This window comes from Tauraco erythrolophus, chromosome 13, assembly GCF_009769465.1.
Source record: "Tauraco erythrolophus isolate bTauEry1 chromosome 13, bTauEry1.pri, whole genome shotgun sequence".
In the NCBI taxonomy this organism is placed as follows: domain Eukaryota; kingdom Metazoa; phylum Chordata; class Aves; order Musophagiformes; family Musophagidae; genus Tauraco; species Tauraco erythrolophus.
In genome coordinates, this window is record NC_141477.1 from 7080631 (window position 1) to 7101533 (window position 20903).

The following is a 20903-nucleotide window of genomic DNA, read 5'->3' on the forward strand; positions in this document are numbered from 1 at the left end:
CAGCCCACCCCAGGGCTCACCCTCCCCACCCCATGCTTCCCCTTCCACGGGGCACCCTTCCTGGGAACTGTTTTGACAGTAGAACATTAACTCAAAATAAATAAATTTGTATAAAAGTCAGCGCTGGCAGAAGGTGTGTTGCAGAGAGACCCGGGTTACGAATCCTTCCTGGGGACCACTACACCCCCAGCACCCCAAGTTGATCCCACATTGCTCCATCTCAGCCCCACAGCCAGGGCAGGGGCTGGGCTGTGCAGGGATGCTCCAGTCCTGGAGCTGGCAGCATCCAGCAGGAGGAGGGTGGAGAAGACAAGGAGGGAGTGGACTGTGAAACACAGGGGGTGGGAGGAAGAAGAATAGAAAGAAGAAAACCCAACCCCATTTCAAAGCATTTTGCCTGGGGACAGAAGAAGGGAGGGTCCACAGGACTCTGGTTCAGCCTGAATTTTGGTGCAAAGCCTCAGACAAAAGCAAAACCCTTTAAACGAAGCTGGGCCAAGACTTTCCACCCAAGCCTGTTTGGAGGTCATGTTTATTAAAGTATAAGCAAAAAAAATAACCACATTTGGCAGCCCTGCTGGGCCCCGCAGCGAGCACGGCTCCCGAGCAGCAGTGCCAGCTCCTCGGCTGAGTCCCGGTGCTGCTGCCACAGCCTACGGCCTCAGCTTGGCCATGGTGGAGCGGAGCTGGAGCGTCCCCTCTGCCCACGAGCCCGGGTACTGGCGCATCTTCTGCCACAGGCTCAGCTCTTCGCCTGTGGAGTCCATCCAGTCCACAGCCTGCCCGTTGCTCATGCCTGGGAGAAAGGATGGAGGTGGGCAGAGTCACTGCCGGAGCAGCCTCCCACCCGCAGCAAGGCAGCTCCAAGCAAGGCTGCTCATCCCCAGGCTTTGATGGGACCCCAGGGCTACTCACCGTTGCCCACCCCCAGACGGACACCCCCAAGGAAGTCGTTGCTGGCCAGCGGCTCCCGGTCCCAGACTGTCAGCTCCAGGCAGATATGCTGCAGGTCCTCGGGGTTGATGCCGTTGTAGACAAAGGTGTGGTTGTAATGAGGGTTCAGGGTCTTCTTCACCACGGGCGTCTTCCTCTTGGAGGCTTTGTTTTTGTGTGGCAGGAGGTAGCTGGGGGAAGCAGCCCCCTGGGTTAACCGCACAGGTGCAGCTGCCTTCTGCCCCAGGGGCTAGGGCACCTCAGCACCCCAAGGACCTGGCCTGGAGCCCACCCTCCCTGATATGGCTTAGGAACAAGGACCATGACAGCCTGCATGGGGCTGGGTCTCTGCCCTGCCTCCTCAAAAGCCACTCAGCAGATGCAAGTGGTCTAAGGAGGGGAGAGGAGCAAGGACCAGAGTCCGCTCACCCCCAGCCATGCTATCCGGTGGCTTAGTGACCTCTGGGAAGATGATCTGATGGCAGCTGGAGCCCTGCTCTGCCCTCAACCTCCCACCGCGACCCCTCAACCAGCCAAAACCCAGGAGAGCGTTTGCTACCAGGAGCATCTTGTCTCTGGACAGACAGTGACTTTCAGGGAACCAACACAGGCAGCGTGGGGCAGCAGAGACCCTTCTCTCCCCCAGGTCCCTGCAGCAGCTCTGGGAAGTGCCCTGGGATGCAGCCAGGGAGAACAATGCCTTCACTACCACCCCCCCTCACCGGAACCCACACTCACCCCTTGACAAAGCTGTCTGATGTCCCCCCAGATTTGGCAGCTGTGAGGTTCTTGGCTTCTTTGATCCAGACCTGGAGCTCACCTCCTTCCCCTGTTTTGCCTGAGAAAAAAACAAACACAGCAAGATGTAATCAACCTTAGTTTCCACCACTGCTAACATTTGGAAAGGCCCTGCTGAGCAGCCTTCACTGAAGAGGCAGGTTCGGGTCCCCAGCTGGTATCTCGTCCTGCCTCCTCCCTTACTGGCCTGGTCTGCTGAGATGAAGGCAGACAATTGCTCCATGCAGGGCCTGATGGTCCAGTCCCAGGAAAGCACTGGGACCACACAGCCAGCCTAAGGACACCCAGGTCTGCACTGACCCAGGGCAGCCTTGCAGGTGTTGCAGAGGAGAAGGATGCAGTGGCACCACTCAAGAAACCCATCCAGAGCCAGCTCGCCTGGCCATGAGCGCATCCTGCAGGCTACGTGGAGATCCTGGAGCTCCAGCACTCACCTTTCCTGCTGTTTGTGGCCCCAGGGTGCTTGGAAGATGGGATGTACTTCATGGAGACAACCAGCTCCCCCCTGTACTGGGGGAGACCAGCAGCATCCGCCCCAATCTGCAAAGAGGTCAGAGTTACCAAACTGCTAGAGAGGCCAAAGCAGACATGGTGATGGCCACGGAGCACCTTCCCATGCTGGGCTGAAGAGCTGGGCTTCTCCTAGGATTGGTTAACCCAGCACAAATGCTTGCAGAGCCTCCCCAGGTCAGACTCAGACCAGCTCCTTTGGGATCCTACTTTGGCTCAATCACCTCCCATGAAATCCTATTTAGGGGTTTCCACAAGCTGTGCGAGCCCCAGCAATGCCAAGGGCTGAGCTCGCGGTGCAAGTTAGCCTAGAGAGCCAGACTTGAGTCCAGTAGCAGCATCTGCTGCTGTCATCGAGCCGTACGAAGGCCCTCACTGCCTGGCTCTGCATCCCGCAGCAGGATGTCCCGGCCAATTTCCCCCATTTGTTTTCCTGAAGTTGGCTCCAATTCCTCCCAGCTGGGGCAAGGAGCTGGGAAGAGGTGCGCTCTTGGAGCAATCAAGCAAGCAGAATGGAAATACCTGATGGAGCAGAGACATCCTGCAGAATCCCGTAGGGGATATACTGAGGAGGAGGAGGAGGGAAGCTAGGCTTAAGGCAGAATAGCTGCCCTTTTTTTAGTACTGCTGCTATCTGCTCTGGGGTCTCCGTTTCTCCAAGATTTGATTTAGCACAAGCCTTTTGGCAGCCCTCAGCCAAGATCTCTGCACTCCTCTGCCCACAGAGGGCCACCTCCCTGGCCAGGGCCAGGCAAGGGAGGCTGCTGTGGGCAGCAGTGCCAGGGTGGCAGGGCCAGCACCTTGCCGTGCAGGGGCAGAAACTCCTCCAGCTGGCTCTCAAAGTTCCAGGCGTCCAGCGGGACCTCCACCTCCCCCAGGAACGTGTTGCGGCCAAAGCGATCGTGGTGCCAGACCGAGAACTGCAGCGTCCTGGCAAGCAGGAGGGACTTGTTCATCTCGTACTAGGAAGAGAGACAGGAAAACCACCAGTGAGTCGGCAGCGCCAGGCAGGGGACAGGCTCGGCGTACACCAGCAGCCACAGCTCTCAAGCAGGAGAGCAGACAGGTTTGAGGAGCAACGGATGCATGCAGGAGACTTGTTCTTCTTTTCCAAGCCTGCTGAAACCTCAGAGTCCTGAGGCAATGGTGCAGAAACCCGTGCTCTCCAGGCAAGTGGTCCTCCTATGCAGAGCGAGGAGCCGGGCTCATGGCACCCGGCCACCTCACCTCATCCCACCACAAGCAACGCTCTGCCAGCCCACTGAGCCTCAGGTGGTCACAGCGCAAGACCTCAGCAAACCCGGGGCTGTAGGAGCCTGGAAACCAAACCATGGTTCCCACTTCCCTCCTGTCTGCTCCATGTACTGCCAGGCTGAGGGACAGAGCCAGCTCTTCCCACTGTCCTTTGGTGACCACAGTGGGGACCACGAAGGGCAGTGCCAAGTGCTTCTGTCCTGGGGCGCAGAACTGCCTTATCTCTGCCTCTGCAGCTGTGCCACCTGCCCTCCTGCCAGTGTACCTGCCTGCAATGGCCTGGGAGCCTTCTCCATGGAAAGCAACATCCAGGCTAAGCAGAAGGCTCCTGCCCTGGGAGATGCCACGGGAGCCAGGAACACGGGCTCTGACACACGTTCACATATGCAGCTGTGGACCCCACCATGGCACCTGGGGCTGGACACCACAGCCCCATCAGAGCAGTGACCCAGCCTGGGAGGGGGTTTTTCCAGCTTGCAGGAGCCAATGTCTGGACACGGGGCCTCCGCAGAGTCCCCGCCTCAGGGCTTGGAGCCCATCCCTGCCCTGGTTTGTCCCAGCAGCATCCCCAGGGCCAAGTGCCTGCCCGGCCCCACAGCGAGGAGCGGGCTGCACCCCAGCCTGTCCCCGCTTACCTTCAGCAGCTCGTTGTACAGGGGGTTGATGGTGTTGCGTTTGATGGTCGTCTTGCGTTTCCCTTGCCGGGATTTGTCCGGCAGCAGGTAGGTCTTCACATACCTGATGGGAGGAACGGACAGCATTTCACCAGAATCCTCTCTACAACTAGCCCCCACCCTCTGAGTCCCCCAGGACAGCCCCAAACCTCCTGCCTCACCAAGACCCCCTCCCTTACAGCTCCCATCTCAGGTGGGCACCCCCCAACCCTGTGAGCACCACCAGCAATGCCACCAGCCACCACCCCCCCGGCTCTCACGGGTTGGAGCGCTTCCTGCTCTCGTCCCCGTAGGCCAGCTGGCGACACTCCTTCACGTGAATGAACAAGGTCTGTGTCTTCTGCTCGTAGCTCAGGGAGAAGGAGATTCCCCCGGTGACCACGACGTTGCCGAAATCGCCGGCCTCGCTGTAAATGCTGACCATGCTCCCCAGTGTGCTCTGGAAGACATGGCAGGGCTGAGCTGGGGTGGCATCACTCGACGGTCCCTCGTCATCCTCAGTAAAGCTCCTCCACATGCCCCTCTCACCCCTCCACACCTGGGGATGGCCGCTGAGTGCCTCCCACCTGCAGCTGGGACTCCACATTTCGATTCCCTTCAAGGGGAAGAAGCCCCTGCGCCCCAAACTTGTGCCCCAGGAGCTGCCCACCCCGCTGTCGGTGCTGCCCTTCTCCATCCATGCAGTGGAGCAGAGCACGGCCACGCCGCGGGGACTCACCGAGGAGGTACCGCTGCGCATGCTGCCCCGGGCCACTCTCTGGCGATGGATCTCCACCAGGTTATCGATGTCCTCCTCCTCCTCCTCCTGCAAGGAGAGACAAGCTGCCTGTGCGGGGAGCGACAGGGCATGGCCAGCCAGGCAGCCGGCTCCTCCACCCGGCAGCCAGCTCTGCAGCACGCCAAGGGTCTCACCAGCTCCGTGTTGAGGCCGGGGACCGACTTGCTCCTGTCCCCTAAAGAGCCACCTTCCCCCACAAAGTCCTCTGGGCGCAGGTCGATCACCGACTTGGTGTAGTCTGCATGAGACAGCGAGGCAGGAGACGGTGGCACAGTGCAGGACTAGCAGAGCCCTGCGGCTCCCATGCTCCAAGGGGCTGCCGCAGGCTCTCCCGTCTGCACTGAAAGCCCACCACAGCCCAGGGAGAAGCAGCCACCCACCCCCTGCCACATTGGCACCCTGCACCCATGCAGCTCTCACCCGCGGGCCTCACCACCCGCCGAGGATTCTTCTTGAATATCGTTTCGTGCTCGTCAACCAAAGTGCTGCTACGGCTCCCCACAGTGGCATCCTGGGCAGGAAGGGTCCCTTCAGAGCAGGGCAGAGCTGGGCACCCCCCGGGGCTCCCAGCCCCATGCCCCAGGACAGGGCTGAGCCTGCCGGAGCAGCAGCACACACCCAGCCGTCGGAGAACGTGTTTTTAGAGCGGAGAGGGAGGGTCAGGCTGGAGGCAGCGGGTCCTGCCGGCGCAGCAACCTGCTTTCCATCTTTGAGGAGGGCAGCTCTCTCCAGGGAGTTCCTCCTGCAGAGGACACAGAAAGGTCTGTCCCAGGCCAAGAGCACGGCTGGAGAGCAAGGTCTTCCCACAGGCTCTCCGGACCAACCCAAGCTCCTCAGAACACCCCAGCCCACGCAGGACCAGGTTTCAGCCCAGTCAGAGGAGCCAGCTCCATCTCACCAGACCGAAAAGTTGAACAGAGAAAAACACACTTCAGAGGAAGGTCCTCATGCTCTGCCAGGCCAGCCTTGCCAGGCACAACCTACCCAGGTGCCCCCAGGAGCCCCTCACCTGCCCCCCACGCCACCGGGACTAGGTCTGTAGCCATCCAGGCTCATGTTTTCCATGGACTCTGTGTCACTTTTGCCATCCCGAGGGTCTGAGGCATCCAGAAACAAACTGCAGACAAACAAAACCACAGGTATGTCCTGTTTGGTGAGGAGGCTGGTCTGAGAGCAAGCTTCTGCACCACCAACAATCCAAGCAGGGTGACAGCGTCCCTCCCGTCCCTGCAGAAGCCAAGGGGTGGTGCCCAGAGCTGAGGAGACGGCAAAGATGCTCACCTGGGCCCCTCTCGGGATGCTGAGGGGCTCTGCTGCCGGGATGCTGAGGAGCTTTTGGGCTCACTGAGCTGGGCTTTCTGGAGAAGGGTTTGTCCCACAGTCTCTCTTTTGCTGGCTGGAAGGAGAAAGGCATCAGGAGGACTACAGCCCCAAGCCCATTGCCTGGAGCAAGAGCTGCTCCCAGCCAACTCCGCACTGGGCAGAGGCACACCAGGGAAAGCCAGAGCATCCCGGAGGGCCAGGCTGCAGGAGAAGACATTGCTGTGGCAGCCCTACCCGCCGTCCTGTGCCGCAGGGACAGCCGCACCATGTCGCTGCCCAGCCGGTTGGCGAAGCGGTTGACCCTCTGGTCGTAGAACCAGTCACCCGTTGTCTTCTTGAGCTCGCTGCAGGGCAGGGGACCTGCAGTCAGAGGCAGCGGGGGGGCTGCTCCCTGTGCCCCGCTGCCACCCTTGGTGCTGCCACGGCCAAGGACAGCACGGGCACCATGGGCACGTTCGGCAGGTGGCTGGGCAGACACGATGCACTGGGCAGACGACGGGCCCAGCTACGTCCCCAACAAACACAGGAGCAAGACAGGGTTTGTAGGGCAGGGGAGGGCAAGAGGGAAGAAACCTGGGGTGCTTGAAACACAGGCTGTGCGAGGGGCACGGGGGTGTGCTGGAGTTGAGTAAGGGGGTGAAAAGGAGCGAGGTGGACATGAAGGAGACTAAGCGTGGAGCACAACCCAGTTCTCCATTGCCCAACCACGGGTGCCCGCCCTGGGAAGTGACAGCAGAGACAGCTGCCCTGCGCTAGAGAAGACCAGCTGGGCTAGAAAAGGCTGGCCATGGGGCATCAAACTGGGGTGAGCGGGAGGCGGAAGGGAACAGGAACAGTGCGCAGAAGGTCCCCGCCACTTGTCCCCTGGTACTCACGCCTCTTTGGTGCAGACTTTGCAGCGCCAGGAGCTGTTGGGGCTGTAGGAACGGCAGTCCCGACACACCAAGTGGTTGCAGCCCCGGCAGGTGTTGGCCTTGGGGCTGATGCGGCCCAGGCTCTGCTGGCAGCGGGCACACGTCCGCTCGCTGTAGCGCTGGCTGCCGCGCTTGGCTCCTTTACGCCGGATCTCCAGCAGCTCATTCTTCAGGCGCCTGCTCAGACCCCAACACCGAGAGTCGTCAGAGACACACCAGGACCTCGGGGCTGGAGCAGAGCTGTTGCCCCAGCCCCACTGCCCACATCCTCGCCCCTCCAGCCACTTCTAGAGCAAAGCAGGGAAACCAGCACCCTGCCTGTCCCAACCACATCCTCACCTGATTCTCCTCTCCTCTGCTTTGCGGAGCTCCTCATCGCGCTGCAGGACCTGCAGGATCAAATCCTTCTCCACGTCCGACAGGAAGGACAGATCCACGGCCTCCGACATCGTTGCACCCGGGATCGCTCGCCCTCGCCAGAAGCAGCCGGACACGCCCCTGCTGGGAGCCAGCCAGCCGCTCAGCGCAGCCCCACCGCGGGCTGGCAGCCCCACATCAGCCCAGCTGTGCTGGGACCCCACACCGGCACCGGACTGCCGGCCCCCGCTGCCCGCACCACCGCACCCGAGACACCGTCTCGGCGCGGCCGGCGCCCCGAGCGCCCGCACCCAGCCCGCCCCGCCACCTCCGCGGCCCTGCCCAGGGCACGGCGCTGCTGCGGGCTGGGCTGTCGGCCGCCTGCCAGCCCCGCCGCCGCGGTGACCTCAGCCGGCTCCGTGGGACCGGCGCTGACGCCCAGCACTCCCGGGCACCCCCGCGGAGAAAGGAGCTGCCCCAGGCTGCTGCACCCACGAACGCAGCGCGGCCTCGGAAAGCTTTTGCTCGTCCCCCGCGCCCAGAGCAGCTGGGCTGCGGAGGACGCAGCTGGAGCAGCGGCGGGAGCACGATCCGGCCCGGCGGCGCCGCGGGCGCTCACAGCCGGATCCCGGGCGGCCACAGTAGCTCCAGCCCCGGCGGAGCCGGGCAGAGCCGCGCTCCCGGAGCACCCGCTCGGAGGTCTGCAGCCCGCCCGCCGGGCACCCCCGCTCCCCGCCCGGGGCGGTGCCCCCGGCGAGCCGGGGGACGGATGGCGGCTGGAAGCGGGCGCTGCCCGCCGGGAGGAGCCTTCCTGTCCCCGCAGCCGCACCTCGCCCCGGCGTCACCCGAGGACGAGGTGGGCAGCGGGCTGGACCCCGGGCTCCTCTCCGCCGCGGGGGTCCAGGGCCGCCGCCACGACGCCCGCAGTGCGGCCACCTGGGCAGGGACGCGCCGGCTGCCCCGCGCCTGCCCGGCCCCGGCGGCCCCCGGGACACCGCAGCCCCGGCCCCGGTAAGCAGAGCAGCACCCCCCGCCCCGCGCAGGGTCGCCCGGTACCTGCAGCGGCTCCGGCCGGCGTCTCCCGGGAGCGACACGGGGGGGGGAGGGAAGGGGGGGGCGGTGCCGCCTCCTTAAAGGAGCTGCGCCCGCCGCACCTGTGGCACCGACGGGGCGGCTCTAGAGGCGGTGCCCGGCCCCGTCCAGTCGTGCCCGGAGCTCCCGGTACCCCGCCTCTAGAGCCGTGGGCCCAGCCCCGCGGGGCTGCTCTCCCGCCGGCACGGCTGGGCAGAGCCCGGCTCGGTGCCTGGAGCTGGGCGCTCGGCCCCGGCTCCCCGGGCTGCTCCCCCGCGGCCCGGTCTGGGAAGGCAGCTCCTCCCACCGAGCGCACACACGCCGGCACAAAGTCTACAGCCGCTCACTCTGCTGGGGGCAGTGGGCCCGACGTGCCCTCTCGGGGTGTCCCCAGCACGGCAGCGGGTGAGCAGCTGAGACCCGAGCAGCATGGCCGTGGCGCCCTCCCAGCTCTGCAGGCAGCAGAGGATGGCCCTGCAGCAAGGCTCCAGCTTCTGCCCTTGTGCTTTGTGGGCAGAGATACCGTCCAGGCAGGACTCCTCCCACTCTGCCCACGAGAGCACAGGCAATAAGGAAATCGTGAGCACACGTGGCATGGCAAGGCGTGGGGCTCGCATCCATGGAAATGTGGATTCCCACCACGCAGGACAGTGGGGCGACGTGGGAGACCAGCTGGGAGCAGCCCCAACGCGAACGCAAGGACATGGCTCTGCCCATGCTTTCAGCTGCACCCCAGGGCTCCCCACTACGGGACGGGGGAGAACCAGAGGTTCCCAGCTCTGCAGGGAGGAAACAGGACAGCTCCATGGAGGAACAGCCACAGGGACACCAAAGGGCCAGTGGGGGCACCCTCCCCAGGCAGGGGTTTCTCTGCAACAGGGGTACACACACACACAGCTGCCTAAGAGGTGGTTTCTCTTACGCAGAGGGAAGTGGGCTTTGGGCAGAGGATGGTGGCTTTGCTCCCCGAGCCCCTTCATGGACTGCCCTGGGACCTGGAGTCCCCAGGCCAGAACCCCGTGCTTGCACCAGTGCTGTGTTTTAACTGGACACCAACCAGAGAGGTGGGAAACATCCTTATTTCTGCAAAAAGTTGAGAAGAAACCAAGACGAACAGACCTGTTTCCAGTACAATAAAAAAGCACGCGGGTAAATACAAGCACAAAGCCCGCCCCTGGCTTGCTGAAATGAAGCCCGGCAGGAATCCAAGGTTTATTCGGCCCTACGGCTCTCTCCTGTGCGAAAATGGGGCTGAAAGCGCCACCAGCTTTCCAAGATCCAGGCAGCGACAGGCAGAGCCGGGGCAGGGCTCGGGGTGCTCTCAGCCCCAGCTTAACCCATCCTAGGCCAGGATACAGCTCCTGGAGGGATTTCCTGTGGGAGCGCATCCCTGGGTGCTCTGGACACAGGGAGGCACTGCTGGGCAGTGCGGCCAGCTAAGAACGAGGTGACAAAGCACATCCAGGCTGGCAGTGGGCAATCGTAGCATCTCCTGGCCACCAATGCTCCAACACCAGCATTTTGTGTGAGCTGGAGCCATGCTGGGGCCTGTGGCCAGCTAGGTGGGCAGTGTTGGCCGGCACTCAAGGTCCAGCACGAGGTGGTGCACGTGGGGAGCATAGGACTTCACCGCCTCGATGTGCAGGATGCTGGTGCACCACGGCTGCCCATGCAGCTCTGCCAGCAGCCCCCGGATCCGTGCTGCCGCTGCTTCAGCCCACCTCTGCCACTCAGGTCTGATTCTGGCCGCTGGCATCTCCTTCCTGCTGTCCTCTGTCGGGTTCTGGTGCTGCCTCTCTCTGTCAGAGCTGGCTTGCTCCAGAGACCCTCGCTCAGCCCGCAGGATCGGGGTGTGTGGGGTGGCTGGTGCAGGAAGAGTCTCCACGTTGTGGTGGATGTGGAGAACCCCACCTGTGCCCTTCTTCAGGACGCGGCAGGCCACCGGCCAGCCTTCCTCTGAGCTGGGAATCAGCCCCAGGTTCACCCGGTCCGCTACATCCTGCAGCTCCAGCTGGAAGGAGAGGGGAGATGAGGGGGATGCCATGTGAGTCCAGGGGGGCCCGTGGCCGGTTGGCACTGCTCACCTGCCTGCTGTCCCCGTGGTGGATGCGGCAGCGGTCCTGCACGCCATTCAGCACGAGGTTCCTCCGCAGGGCCTCCACGGCGTGGCTGTTCCACTCACAGGCATGGGCAAAGGCAGCCGCCGCATGAACCAGATATGGCAGCGTGAAATAGCCGATGCCTGCGGGCAGAGGAGGTGGCAGCGGCTGAGGGCAGGGTCTGGGCACTGCCAGGGTCTGCGCTCCTCTCCGGAGGGAGGGCGGGATGTGGATTACTACCCTGGCTCTCACTTTGCTCCAGGCCAGAACAAGCCCAGGCGCTGGGAAAATGGAAATTCCACTCCCCTCCCAAACGCAAAACCTGTCTTGAAACATGTTTACGGAGGAGCTTATTTTACCTTCAGTCTTGGGCCATTAGCTGGAGACCTGCCCTGCCCTGCTTCCCTCTGTGCAGAAGTGCCCAGACTACCATCGATTTTGATTAATCTAGAGCAGTTTTGTGAGTGCTGCGTCCTTTCCGTGTGGCACAAACTGGAAGTGCTAACTTCCGAAGCACAAAATAGCAGCTCTCTGGACATGCGAACGCCTGGTGTGATTGATCTCCCCAGTCATCTCCACACGGGACGCTTCAGTCAGCACCAGCTTGTCATGAAAGCAAATTGGTACAGGCTCAGGACATCTGTGGGAGCTTTACAGAAGCAACATCAAGGGTGAATCTTTTCCCTGGATTCCAATGATTCCCGTAACCAGCACTAGTTACAGAGCAGTGCTTTGCAGAGCCTGAGTGCAAGGTCATCCTAAGCGTCCAAAGGCAACAGGGGCACAGGAGGGATGGCAGTGCCAGGTTCGCTGAGGGCTCACAGACAGGGCGGGAGCCCTAAGCCTGGGTATTTTTCCAGTCCAGGCTAGAAATGTCATTTCCCATCCACCTGGATGCCATCAGTACCTGCATCACTGCTCTCTGCAAGCCTGCCCTGCCAAATCCCTCCACCATCCCTCAGTTACCTGCGTAGAGATCCACCAGGACCTCCCCGGAGCAGGGCAGTGAGGCCACCCGCAGCTTCTCCGTGATGTTGCCCGGTGAGAACATGCACTTGGTCACGTCGAATGTGTACCTGGGAGACGCCACCGCCCCAGTGAGGGCAGCCCCTTTCCCACACTGGCCACATCCTGCACCGCAGCTCCTGCCTACCTGACTCCATTGTCCACGTGCTCCACCCAGCCGTCCTGGCCCAGCAGCAGGGTGATACTGGGGGACCGCATGCCGTCTGGCAATACCCGTCCTCGCCTGGCCAGCCGTCGGGCACCCAGAGCCGAGGCGACTGTCTCCCAGAGTGCTGGACCTGCAACGCACCCACTCCAGCAGCTTTGGGAAAGGCCAAGGCAGCTCTGCGGGCAGGATCTGGGCAGGCAGACCCCACTCCCCCTTACCCAGCTTCTCCCACGGTGCAGCCCTGAAGCTGTCCTCACTCAGCAGGACCAGGTCCCCGTGTCGCTGCCAGGCACGGGGCACATCATGCTCCAGCTCCTCTGACCAGCTCTCACCCAGCAGCCTCCGCAGCTCGTCCCGCAGCTTCTGGGCGGGTGTCTGCCGGCGGGCTGCCCTGGAGGGGACCGGGTGCTGCAGGAGGGATGTGGCACGTGGGGCTGAGACCGCACCACCCCACAGCAGGGCTCAGGGTGAGGGGTCTCTCCTAACCTGGATCTGGACCAGCCCACAGGGCATCTCCCCGGGCAGCTGCAGCTGGTCGAGCTTCTCCTCCAGCACGGGCAGGGCCACATGGCCCCCTGGCATCTCCTGCAGCCGGTAGCGCCTGTCCAGGAGCTGCTCCTCTTCCAAATGCTCCCTGCAAGGCCAAGGCACAGTCAGGCCTTCCGCAGCCCACCCCACCACCGGGAAGAGATTCCCTACCAGGTGCAGGGCTGACCCTCTGAGCTCTCCTCCCCACCAGCCCTGCCTGCACCCTGCCAGAGCAGCTGCATGGCTCCCATTCCCCTTCGCAGACTCACCTGAGGCGCTGGGCGAACCGCGGCTCTGTGGCCAGCGCAGGGATGGGGACATCCCTGGCCTCCATCCTGCCAAGTCCCAGGAACGAGGGTCGTCACCAGCTGGCAGGGACATGGCCACCTGCCAGGCAGGCACAGGGCATCAGGCTCACAAGGGACAGGAGGGAGCTGGGGCTGGTGGGGGTCCCTGGCACTGCCACACGGGGGGCATTAGAGCCTTGGCCGCACCCCGGGAGCAGGGGGTGGGCTGCCCTGGCACTGCCATGGGGTGGCCGGGGACGGGATGCCTGGGGGGCGTCAAGTGCCCAAGGGGGATGGGGTGCCCTGGGGGTGGTGTCTCAGGAAATGGGGTGCTCCACGGAACAGGGTGCCCCAGGGGATGGGGTGCCCGGAGCGTGAGGGTGCCTGGGGGGTGGGGAGTCCCAGAGGACGGGGTGCCCTTGGAGCGGGGTGCGCGGGGCACAGGGTGCCCGGGGATAGGGTGCCTCAGGGGATGCGGCGCGCTGGGAGCGGGGTGCCCGGGTGCGGGATACCCGGGGACGGCAGCCCTGCGGCCGCAGAGCTGCCCCGGGGGCCGGCACCCGAGGGCCGGCTGTCCCAGGAAGGGCTCCACAAGGACCCGGCACCCCCCGGCCGGGAGAACCGGCCACCCTGGCTCCTACCGGCCCCCGCTTCCCGCCGGAACGCCTTCCCCGCCGCGCCGCGCCGCCGCCATGTTTGCTGCGGGCGGAAGTGGAGGGACGGTGTGGGGCGAGGGACCGGAAGTGGCGGGGAGGGAGCGGAAGCGGAAGCGGCGTCGAGGCCCGGGCGGCGGGATGGCGGGGCTGTCGGTGCGGGACCCCGCCGTGGACCGCTCCTTGCGCTCCGTCTTCGGTGAGCACCGCGGGGGCGGGCCGGGGGCGGGCGGGAGAGCGAGCCGGCCGGGGGGCGAGCGAGCCGGCGGGCCGAGCCTTCCGCGCCCATCGGGGCTGGTTCCCGCGCAGCCCTCGGCCCCTGCGCTGAGCGGCGGCCGCCGTCTCTCTTCCATAGTGGGGAATATCCCGTACGAAGCCACCGAGGAGCAGCTGAAGGACATTTTCTCAGAGGTCGGGCCCGTGGTCAGCTTTAGGTGAGAACGGCTGCCGGCCTCCCCCTGCCCGGTTCCCCGGGGCAGCGCGGGCAGACCCCCCCGGGCCCCGTGGGGCAGCGCAGGGCCGTGCTGCGCGGAGCGGCCCTCGACGGGCGGCAGCGGGGCAGCGCAGAGCGGTGCGGCTGCTGGGGGAGCTGTGGTAGCTGTGCTGGGGGTGCCGAGGCCACCGGGAGGTGCGGAGCGTAACGGCCCGAGCACAGCAGCTCCCGGCTCGGGGCAGCTGTCCCGCTGCGGCGTGGGGCTGCGGCAAAGGAGACCTCAGGTGCTGTGTGGAGCACTCCTGTCCCAGGGGCTCTGCAAGGATCTTTCCCTGACTTGGCACCAGGCTTTAGGGAGCTCTTGGTTAAGGGCTCGGGAGCTCCAGGAGCATCCAGTCCAGTCGTCCTGTGTCCCCAGGAGCTGCTTTTGTCAGGTCAGGGGAAGCACAGCGCTCACTGGTGGCTTTCCAGGACACCAGAGCTCTGAGAACACTCATCAGGCTGGATCCAGGAGGGCTTTTGGCTCTGGCTTGGGGCCGGCTGTTGCACCCCTTGACCTGACCCCAGTGCCTTCACTCTGCTCCCCAGCGCTATGGTGTAGGATAGCCCCTTCTTGTGTGTTGGGGTGTAACCCCATACCCCCTCCCACGTGTTGGGGGGCTGTGGGCACTGCACGCTGCTCAATGCCTGCGCTGCCCTCAGCAGTGGTGGCTCTTTCCGCTGTGCAGGTTGGTGTACGACAGGGAGACGGGAAAGCCAAAGGGCTATGGCTTCTGTGAGTACCAAGACCAGGAGACAGCCCTCAGTGCCATGCGGAACCTGAACGGGCGAGAGTTCAGCGGCAGGGCCCTGCGTGTCGACAACGCGGCCAGCGAAAAGAACAAGGAGGAGCTGAAGAGTGAGTCTGAATTTTGTGGTGGAGAGCACGCTGTCATGCTGGGCCTGGCCTTTTCAATGTTACAAAGCGTGCCTCTTCTGCGAGGCCGGTGAGGTGGAGACCTCGCAGAGCTGACCTGCTCCAAGCGGTGTATGCAGAGGGATGCGTGGGCTCAGCTCTGTGTTTTCTCTCTCAGGTGATCTCTCTGTTTCCACTGCCTCCCTTTCCCCGTAACGGCGTGGCACTGCTTTTCTGATGAACCTGTTAAAAATGGATGGTTCACGTTGCTGTACGAGGTCACAAACTCTGTTGCAGGCTTGGGCACAGGTGCACCCATCATAGAATCACCCTACGGGGACCCTGTCAATCCTGAAGATGCCCCTGAGTCAATCAGCCGGGCAGTAGCCAGCCTGCCACCCGAGCAGATGTTTGAGCTGATGAAGCAGATGAAGGTGAGTGAAGCAGAGGGCTGTGCTCCCTGTGAGCACAGCTTGTACCACTGCTGCCCGTGCCCTCGCAGCCCCTGTCGCACCTTGCCAGAGCTCTGACCTGCGTGTGTCTCCTCAGTTGTGTGTCCAGAACAGCCCCCAGGAAGCCAGGAACATGCTGCTCCAGAACCCCCAGCTGGCTTATGCCCTGCTGCAGGCCCAGGTGGTCATGAGGATTGTTGACCCGGAGATTGCACTGGTTTGTTCCTTGCCACCTTGTCCGGGGTTGGTAGGATATCGGTGGCAGCCTGTTGTGGAGGGGGGTTGGAAGAGAACTCCTTTCTCTTTCTTCTGCCCCTAGAAAATCCTGCATCGCCAGACCAGTGTTCCTCCTCTGATCCCAGGCAACCAGCAGCCAGTGCCAGGGCCGGGACCGGGACCAGGGCCTGGGCCAGGTCCAAATGCCCAGCTGAACCCACAGAATACCCCCTCGTCCCAGCCACAGCCCATAGTAAGTGCCTACGCGATGCACGTGCTGTGCAGGGGAGAGATGGGCATTGCTGACTCTAGCTCTCCCAGCTGGAGCGCGCGTGCCTGGGTGACGGGGCTTCTCTGAGGTTCGTTTTCTCTCCTGGGTAGGGTGGGATGCACGTAAACGGCGCTCCTCCTCTGATGCAGCCGCCCATGCAGGGAGGAGTGCCAGCCCCAGGACAGATGGCAGCCCCTGTGCAGGGCCCGGGCCCCGGCCCCATGGCTCCAGGAGGTGAGTGCATGGGTTTTGGCTGAACAGTGCCCCGGGCACATGGGTCCTGCAGGCAAGCCTCTCTCTACCTCACCCCAAGCCAGAGAGCTTGGCCTCCTGAGAGCACACGTAGTCGCATACCATGTGTTGTTGTGGCTGCTGCCAGTGGTGGTCCAGAAAGTTGACTTATTTCTGCTGGGGACAAACAGCAAGAAAATAAACCTCCAGGCACTACCTCAAGAGCTGGGAGGAGGGTGGTATTTGAGGCCAAAGGAATTGGTTAGTGGGGCAGGGATGGCTGAGGAGGGGTCTGATCTCTGCCTGTTCTCTCTCAGGTGGGATGCAGCCGCAGGTTGGGATGCCGGGCGCTGGGCCTGTCCCCTTGGAGCGCGGACAAGGTAAAAGAGACGTGGGTTAGTGCTGTGTGTCATGTGAGCCTTGCTCCAGTGGGGGCCCGGGCTGTGGGTGCTGAGCAATGCTGTGCCAAGAGCCCCTGCCAGCTACCTGCAGCCTTGCTGTCCCTGGATCCAGGGCAGCTCCCGCAGCGCTGGGCTGTGCCCGGGCTTGTTCGCTTAGGCGCAAGGCTGTGGTAGCAGCTCTCCTGCTTCCAGGGCCCCAGCCCACGCACCAGTTTGCTCCCAGCTTGTTCTGCACCGTGTTGTGCAGACGTGCCCTGGAAGTCAGGAGAGCTGCTGGTCCCTGCAGAGCCCCACCGAGTGGGACGTGCCTGTGTTTTCCATCTCTCTGTGAGCCTGCGTCTGTCCCTGTGCTTGTGCAGGCAGGCAGAGCTTGCTCTTCTCTGGTCCCTGTCCTGCTCCTTTGCTGCCTGGGTGCTGGGAAGCAGCCTGTGCTGCCGCCGCATCTCCCAGCGCTCCCTGCACCGCGTCCGGCAGAGGGAGCCGGCCCTTCGCTTTTGCTTGCGACAGTGAGTGCCAGGCTTGGCAGGGAATTTCCCGGTGAGCGACAGCTTGGCTTTCCCTCCGCAGGCACGGTCTGTACGGCCCAGCCCTGGAGCCGCATTCCTTATGGTTCGCAGGGTCAAGCCATGCGCCAGGGTTAGCACAGCCGAGGCGTTCCTGTTCTCCCAGTAAGAAGGCACGCAGGCAGTTGACACCCCTATTGCCTTGACTCGTACTGTAGGCCTTGTTTTAGGGACGTGGCAAACCTGTTCTGAGATCCTCTCGTCGTAGGTACTTAGGGGCAGCTGACTCTCATTTTCTTTGGGGTGGGCACCGTCTTCCTGAGAGCAACCCAGTAGTTCCTGTCACCTGGAAGGTTTTGGAGAGCAGACAGAAAGCTGGCACTGGGAAGTGCCATGGGAAGCTGTGGGCAGAGGCAGAAGCTGGCTGGCTGTGCGTTGTGGGGTGCAGCGTGGCCCCGCAGAAAGCCGATTCAGCAGGATGTCCTTCTGCCCTGCACGTTCATGTGGTGAGTGAGGGAAGGGCCATGCCAAGCTGACTGTCAATGTGATGGCAGAGGTGGTCTGTGCCAAGCTGACTGTCAATGCCAGTGATGGCAGAGGTGGCCTTAATGGAAGAGGTTGATAAAGCCAGCCCTGCAGCATGCAGCATCTTCTCTGTAGGCTTTCTGGGGGACTTAAGGGAGCGGAGGTGATCCTCCAGGCAGCATTGTCCCCAAGGCTGAGTGCATGTGTGCATACACTATTTATGTGTCTGCTCTTCTCCCTCTTTTCCTGCTGCTTGCCCAGGGAACCTGCAGCTCTCGCCCGTGGGACCTGCCAGGCCTGCGTCTATCGAACGCGTTCAAGGTATCCCAGCACCCGCCAGCTCCCTAGTCCCATGGAGCTCATTGTGGAGTGTGCAGAGAGCAGCTTTCACCCCGCAATGCTCAGGGCTGGGGACTGGCATGTCACTCTGTGTAGCCTGGCAGGGTTAGGAGAAGGAGGAGGTGGCAGGATTTCCTCCGGAACCGGAGGAGAGAACAGGCTAGCGCCACGCGCAGAGAGCCACTACTGGAAAAGGAGAGCCTGCCTGGAGAGCACCTTTACCTAAGATTCCTAGGATTCAGCCCTCTTTGACACCTCACTACCAGGAGCCTTCCAGGTCTCGCTCTGCTCCTGGCTCCGCGTCATCACGGTGTTGATGCCCAAACTTGCAGGGACTGCCACAGGGGCACCCATGCTTGGTTTGGCCACCTGGTGCCATAAGGAGCCTGAGGTGGAGGCAGAGAGGGAAAGAGAGAGAGAAAATTAGCAGCCAGGGAAGGGGCTTTGGTGCACTCCAGCATTGCATGAGGGGCTGTTTCCCCGGCCTGCATGCCGGGGAGCAGCGAGACCACCCCACAGCCCAGCCCTGAGAGTGCTGGGGGACAGTCTGGGCACAGCACTGGTCATTCAGATCCTCACGAGCTCTTGTGTGTCTCCCTGGCAGTGCCTATGCCAGACCCGAGGGCCCCTATGCAGCGTGGACCTCTACCTGCTAGTGGCCCGCCGCCCCGAGGCCTTTTGGGAGATGCCCCGAATGACCCTCGCGGAGGGACCCTGCTTTCAGTCACTGGAGAAGTGGAGCCCAGGTGAGGGGAGAGGGAAGGAGAGGAGCCCTTGGCACTGTCCCCTGCCCAAGGATGCCCTCTCGCTGAGGACAGAGCTGGCACCAGCCTTCCGGGAGTCACCGCTGCCTGGCCGGAGGCTGTGTGCTGCCGATACTGGGGGCTGGCTCGTGTCCCTGGGGACGGGGCATCCTCAGGGTGATGGCAGCAGCCCTGTGGCATGGGGCCGACAGCACACATCCCTGTGCCAGCCTCGCCCTCCTTCCCTGCGGCCGGCTTCGGGGGTGATCCCAGCGCTCTGCCCAGACCGTGCCAAGCCAGCGTCTGATTCATACTCTCTCGCTTTCTCTCCTCCTCCTGCTTTGCTCTTCTCGTCTCTCTGCGTCAGAGGTTACCTTGGGCCACCCCACCAGGGAGCCCCTATGCACCATATGCCTGGTCATGACAGCCGTGGCCCCCCCCATGAGATGAGGGGGGGACCCTTGGGAGAACCCCGACCACTGATGGGAGAGCCGCGGGGGCCCTTGATGGATGCTCGAGGTGAGAGAGGGGGCATGAAATAGTGGGTGGCTTAAAGTGTGCAGACAGGAACTCAGAGGAGCCCGCTGCCCTGACATGAGACATAGGAGAGGTTTGGGTGGTGAAACAACTGATCCCAGTGCAAGGAGAGACAACCCCACGGGGCAAGGGACTTCCTCCAGGCATGTCCCCTCTGCCCCCAGCTCTGCACCTTCCAGGCGTTTGCTTACCCCCCCAGGCAAAGGAGACAGCGGGTTCACTCCCACGCTCCCTGTGGCACTGCTCCCTTCAACAGCTTGCCTTGTCTTTCCCCTGCAGTCGGAAGAGATCCCCGAGGGCTGGAGCCACGAGGACTGGAGCCGCGAGGGCTGGAGCCCCGGGTGATGGAGGCGCGAGCCCTGGAGGCACGAGGCCTGGAGCCGCGGGTCCTGGAGCCACGAGTGCTGGAAGCCAGGGCCATGGAGGCCAGGGTCATGGAGCCCCGGGGCCTGGAGCCTCGAGGGCCTGGTCCCAACCCACGTGGCCCCATGCCTGGTGGGATACAGGGTCCTGGGCCACTTAACATGGGAGCCAGTGGCCCGCAGGGGCCCCGCCAGGTACACACAACACCTCTGCGCAGCTGGTTGGGCACCGATGGTGTCTCGTAGGTTGGGGCTGGATGTGGGGTGTGAGCGCTCCCTGCAGTAGCTAGAGAACGGATGGTATCCCGCAGAGCAGCACCTCCGGGAAGCACAAGGCTTGGGTCAGGGTCTCTCTGAGGGGATCAGGGCATCTGCCCCATCTTCCCAGGCACTGCCTGTCCGCTGGGGACAGGATGAGGTTCGAGCCTCTCTTCACCTCTTCCTGATGTGCAGGAAGGAGCGCAAATGTTGGAAGGAAAGGAGAACACGTAAGATGCGCGGTAGCCTGTCTGTCTTCATGCTTGGGCATCTTCAGGATGGCTGTGAGGGCATCCATCTGATCATTTCTTTTGTATTTTGTATGAGTGCAGAGACCCCTTGGTCCTTACCCCCTCTCTCGTGCCCGCAGGTTCCTAACATGGCAGGGGCAGGCATGCAGGGAGGAGGCATTCCTGGGGCAGGGGTCCAAGGAGCTGGTCAGCCCGGAGGCTTTAGCCCTGGACAGAGCCAGGTCACCCCCCAGGATCACGAGAAGGTGAGAGGACAAAAGGGAAAGGGTGAGACAGCGGGAACAGCACTTCCTACGTGCCTTACGGTGGCAGGGACAGCCCCTTCCTGGCTCCAGTAACCCATGGCTGCTCTGGCGGGGCGCGTCTCTGATTCCCCCCTCTCCCCGCAGGCAGCCCTGATCATGCAGGTTCTGCAGCTGACGGCGGACCAGATCGCCATGCTGCCTCCAGAGCAACGGCAGAGCATCCTTATTCTAAAGGAGCAAATCCAGAAGTCCACGGGGGCACCCTGACAGGTGACATCCTTAACCCGGCCTCGGCCTGTGCCAGCTCCTCTTCAGTAACTCACAGAGCTGCTCGGGATGGGGCTCTATCCTGCATTTCCTCTCCGTGCCGGTGTTCATTCTCCTCCACTTCCTTCTCGCAGGTCTGGCAAGCGTGTGGTGATGCTGTCTGCTTGGACAGAGGCGATGCTTCATGCCAGCTGCTTCCCGTTGCTGTCTGAGCTGATGCTGTGTTTTGGGAGAGATTTCTCCTCCCTCTTCCAACATTTTCCCCTCCCAGTCATCTTCTTTTTTTTTTCCTGTGTGTATATTTTATGATGTTTGAAATAAAGTGGGAGGACGGTTTGAGTAAAGCCGTGTCTCTGGCTGCCTTGTTTGGTCTCTAATGGAGGCCAGAGCGGGATTGTGAAGTTCTGGGAGCCGTCTGGCCTGGCTCCAGGCTCGTCCAAAGCACTCGCCTTCCTCCCTTCTCCCCAGCACCAGGGCAGGATCTACTTGTGGGATGTTAGGTGCCATGCTGTTCACAGCTGTTCTCAGGGGTGTAAGGGAAGGGCAGGACGGGGAGCTCGGCTTTCTGTCTCTGCTGCCCAGGCAGAGAGGACTCCGTATCCGATTGCTGTATCGCTTACC

General features: G+C 62.8%; 3 protein-coding genes across 6 annotated transcripts; 1 reads left to right on the forward strand and 2 right to left on the reverse strand.

The window, feature by feature from the left end:
* Positions 1-653: 653 nt before the first annotated feature.
* On the reverse strand, positions 654-7633 carry SYTL4 (synaptotagmin like 4). The gene is made up of 16 exons (XM_086619595.1): positions 7524-7633; positions 7146-7361; positions 6505-6614; positions 6229-6343; positions 5957-6064; positions 5566-5689; positions 5368-5458; positions 5082-5185; positions 4888-4974; positions 4430-4608; positions 4131-4233; positions 3042-3203; positions 2166-2271; positions 1672-1771; positions 916-1124; positions 654-796 (listed from the first exon to the last, which is right to left on the reverse strand). Exons 1-16 carry the CDS (start codon positions 7631-7633, stop codon positions 654-656), a joined length of 2067 nt encoding a protein of 688 aa, XP_086475721.1.
* A 2089-nt stretch (positions 7634-9722) lies between these two features.
* On the reverse strand, positions 9723-12784 carry TYW2 (tRNA wybutosine-synthesizing protein 2). 2 transcript variants are annotated; one of them, XM_086619555.1, is made up of 7 exons: positions 12683-12784; positions 12372-12519; positions 12104-12293; positions 11865-12015; positions 11678-11787; positions 10697-10854; positions 9723-10623 (listed from the first exon to the last, which is right to left on the reverse strand). In XM_086619555.1, the coding sequence occupies exons 1-7, from the start codon at positions 12745-12747 to the stop codon at positions 10171-10173; spliced, it is 1275 nt and encodes a 424-aa protein (XP_086475681.1). In that variant the 5' UTR covers positions 12748-12784; the 3' UTR covers positions 9723-10170. The 2 variants fall into 2 exon arrangements, with proteins under 2 accessions (XP_086475681.1, XP_086475679.1); XM_086619553.1 differs by having other exon boundaries at positions 11678-12293.
* A 698-nt stretch (positions 12785-13482) lies between these two features.
* Positions 13483-20435, forward strand: CSTF2 (cleavage stimulation factor subunit 2). Of its 3 annotated transcripts, XM_086619550.1 has the most exons (15): positions 13483-13552; positions 13709-13787; positions 14515-14684; positions 14979-15115; positions 15231-15350; positions 15453-15602; positions 15731-15854; positions 16169-16231; positions 17542-17601; positions 18224-18365; positions 18730-18881; positions 19179-19456; positions 19890-20015; positions 20160-20285; positions 20417-20435. In XM_086619550.1, the coding sequence occupies exons 1-14, from the start codon at positions 13495-13497 to the stop codon at positions 20280-20282; spliced, it is 1782 nt and encodes a 593-aa protein (XP_086475676.1). In that variant the 5' UTR covers positions 13483-13494; the 3' UTR covers positions 20283-20285; positions 20417-20435. The 3 variants fall into 3 exon arrangements, with proteins under 3 accessions (XP_086475676.1, XP_086475678.1, XP_086475677.1); XM_086619552.1 differs by lacking the exons at positions 17542-17601; positions 18224-18365; positions 18730-18881; XM_086619551.1 differs by lacking the exons at positions 13483-13552; positions 13709-13787; positions 14515-14684; positions 17542-17601 and adding an exon at positions 14697-14859.
* The last annotated feature ends 468 nt before the right edge of the window (positions 20436-20903 follow it).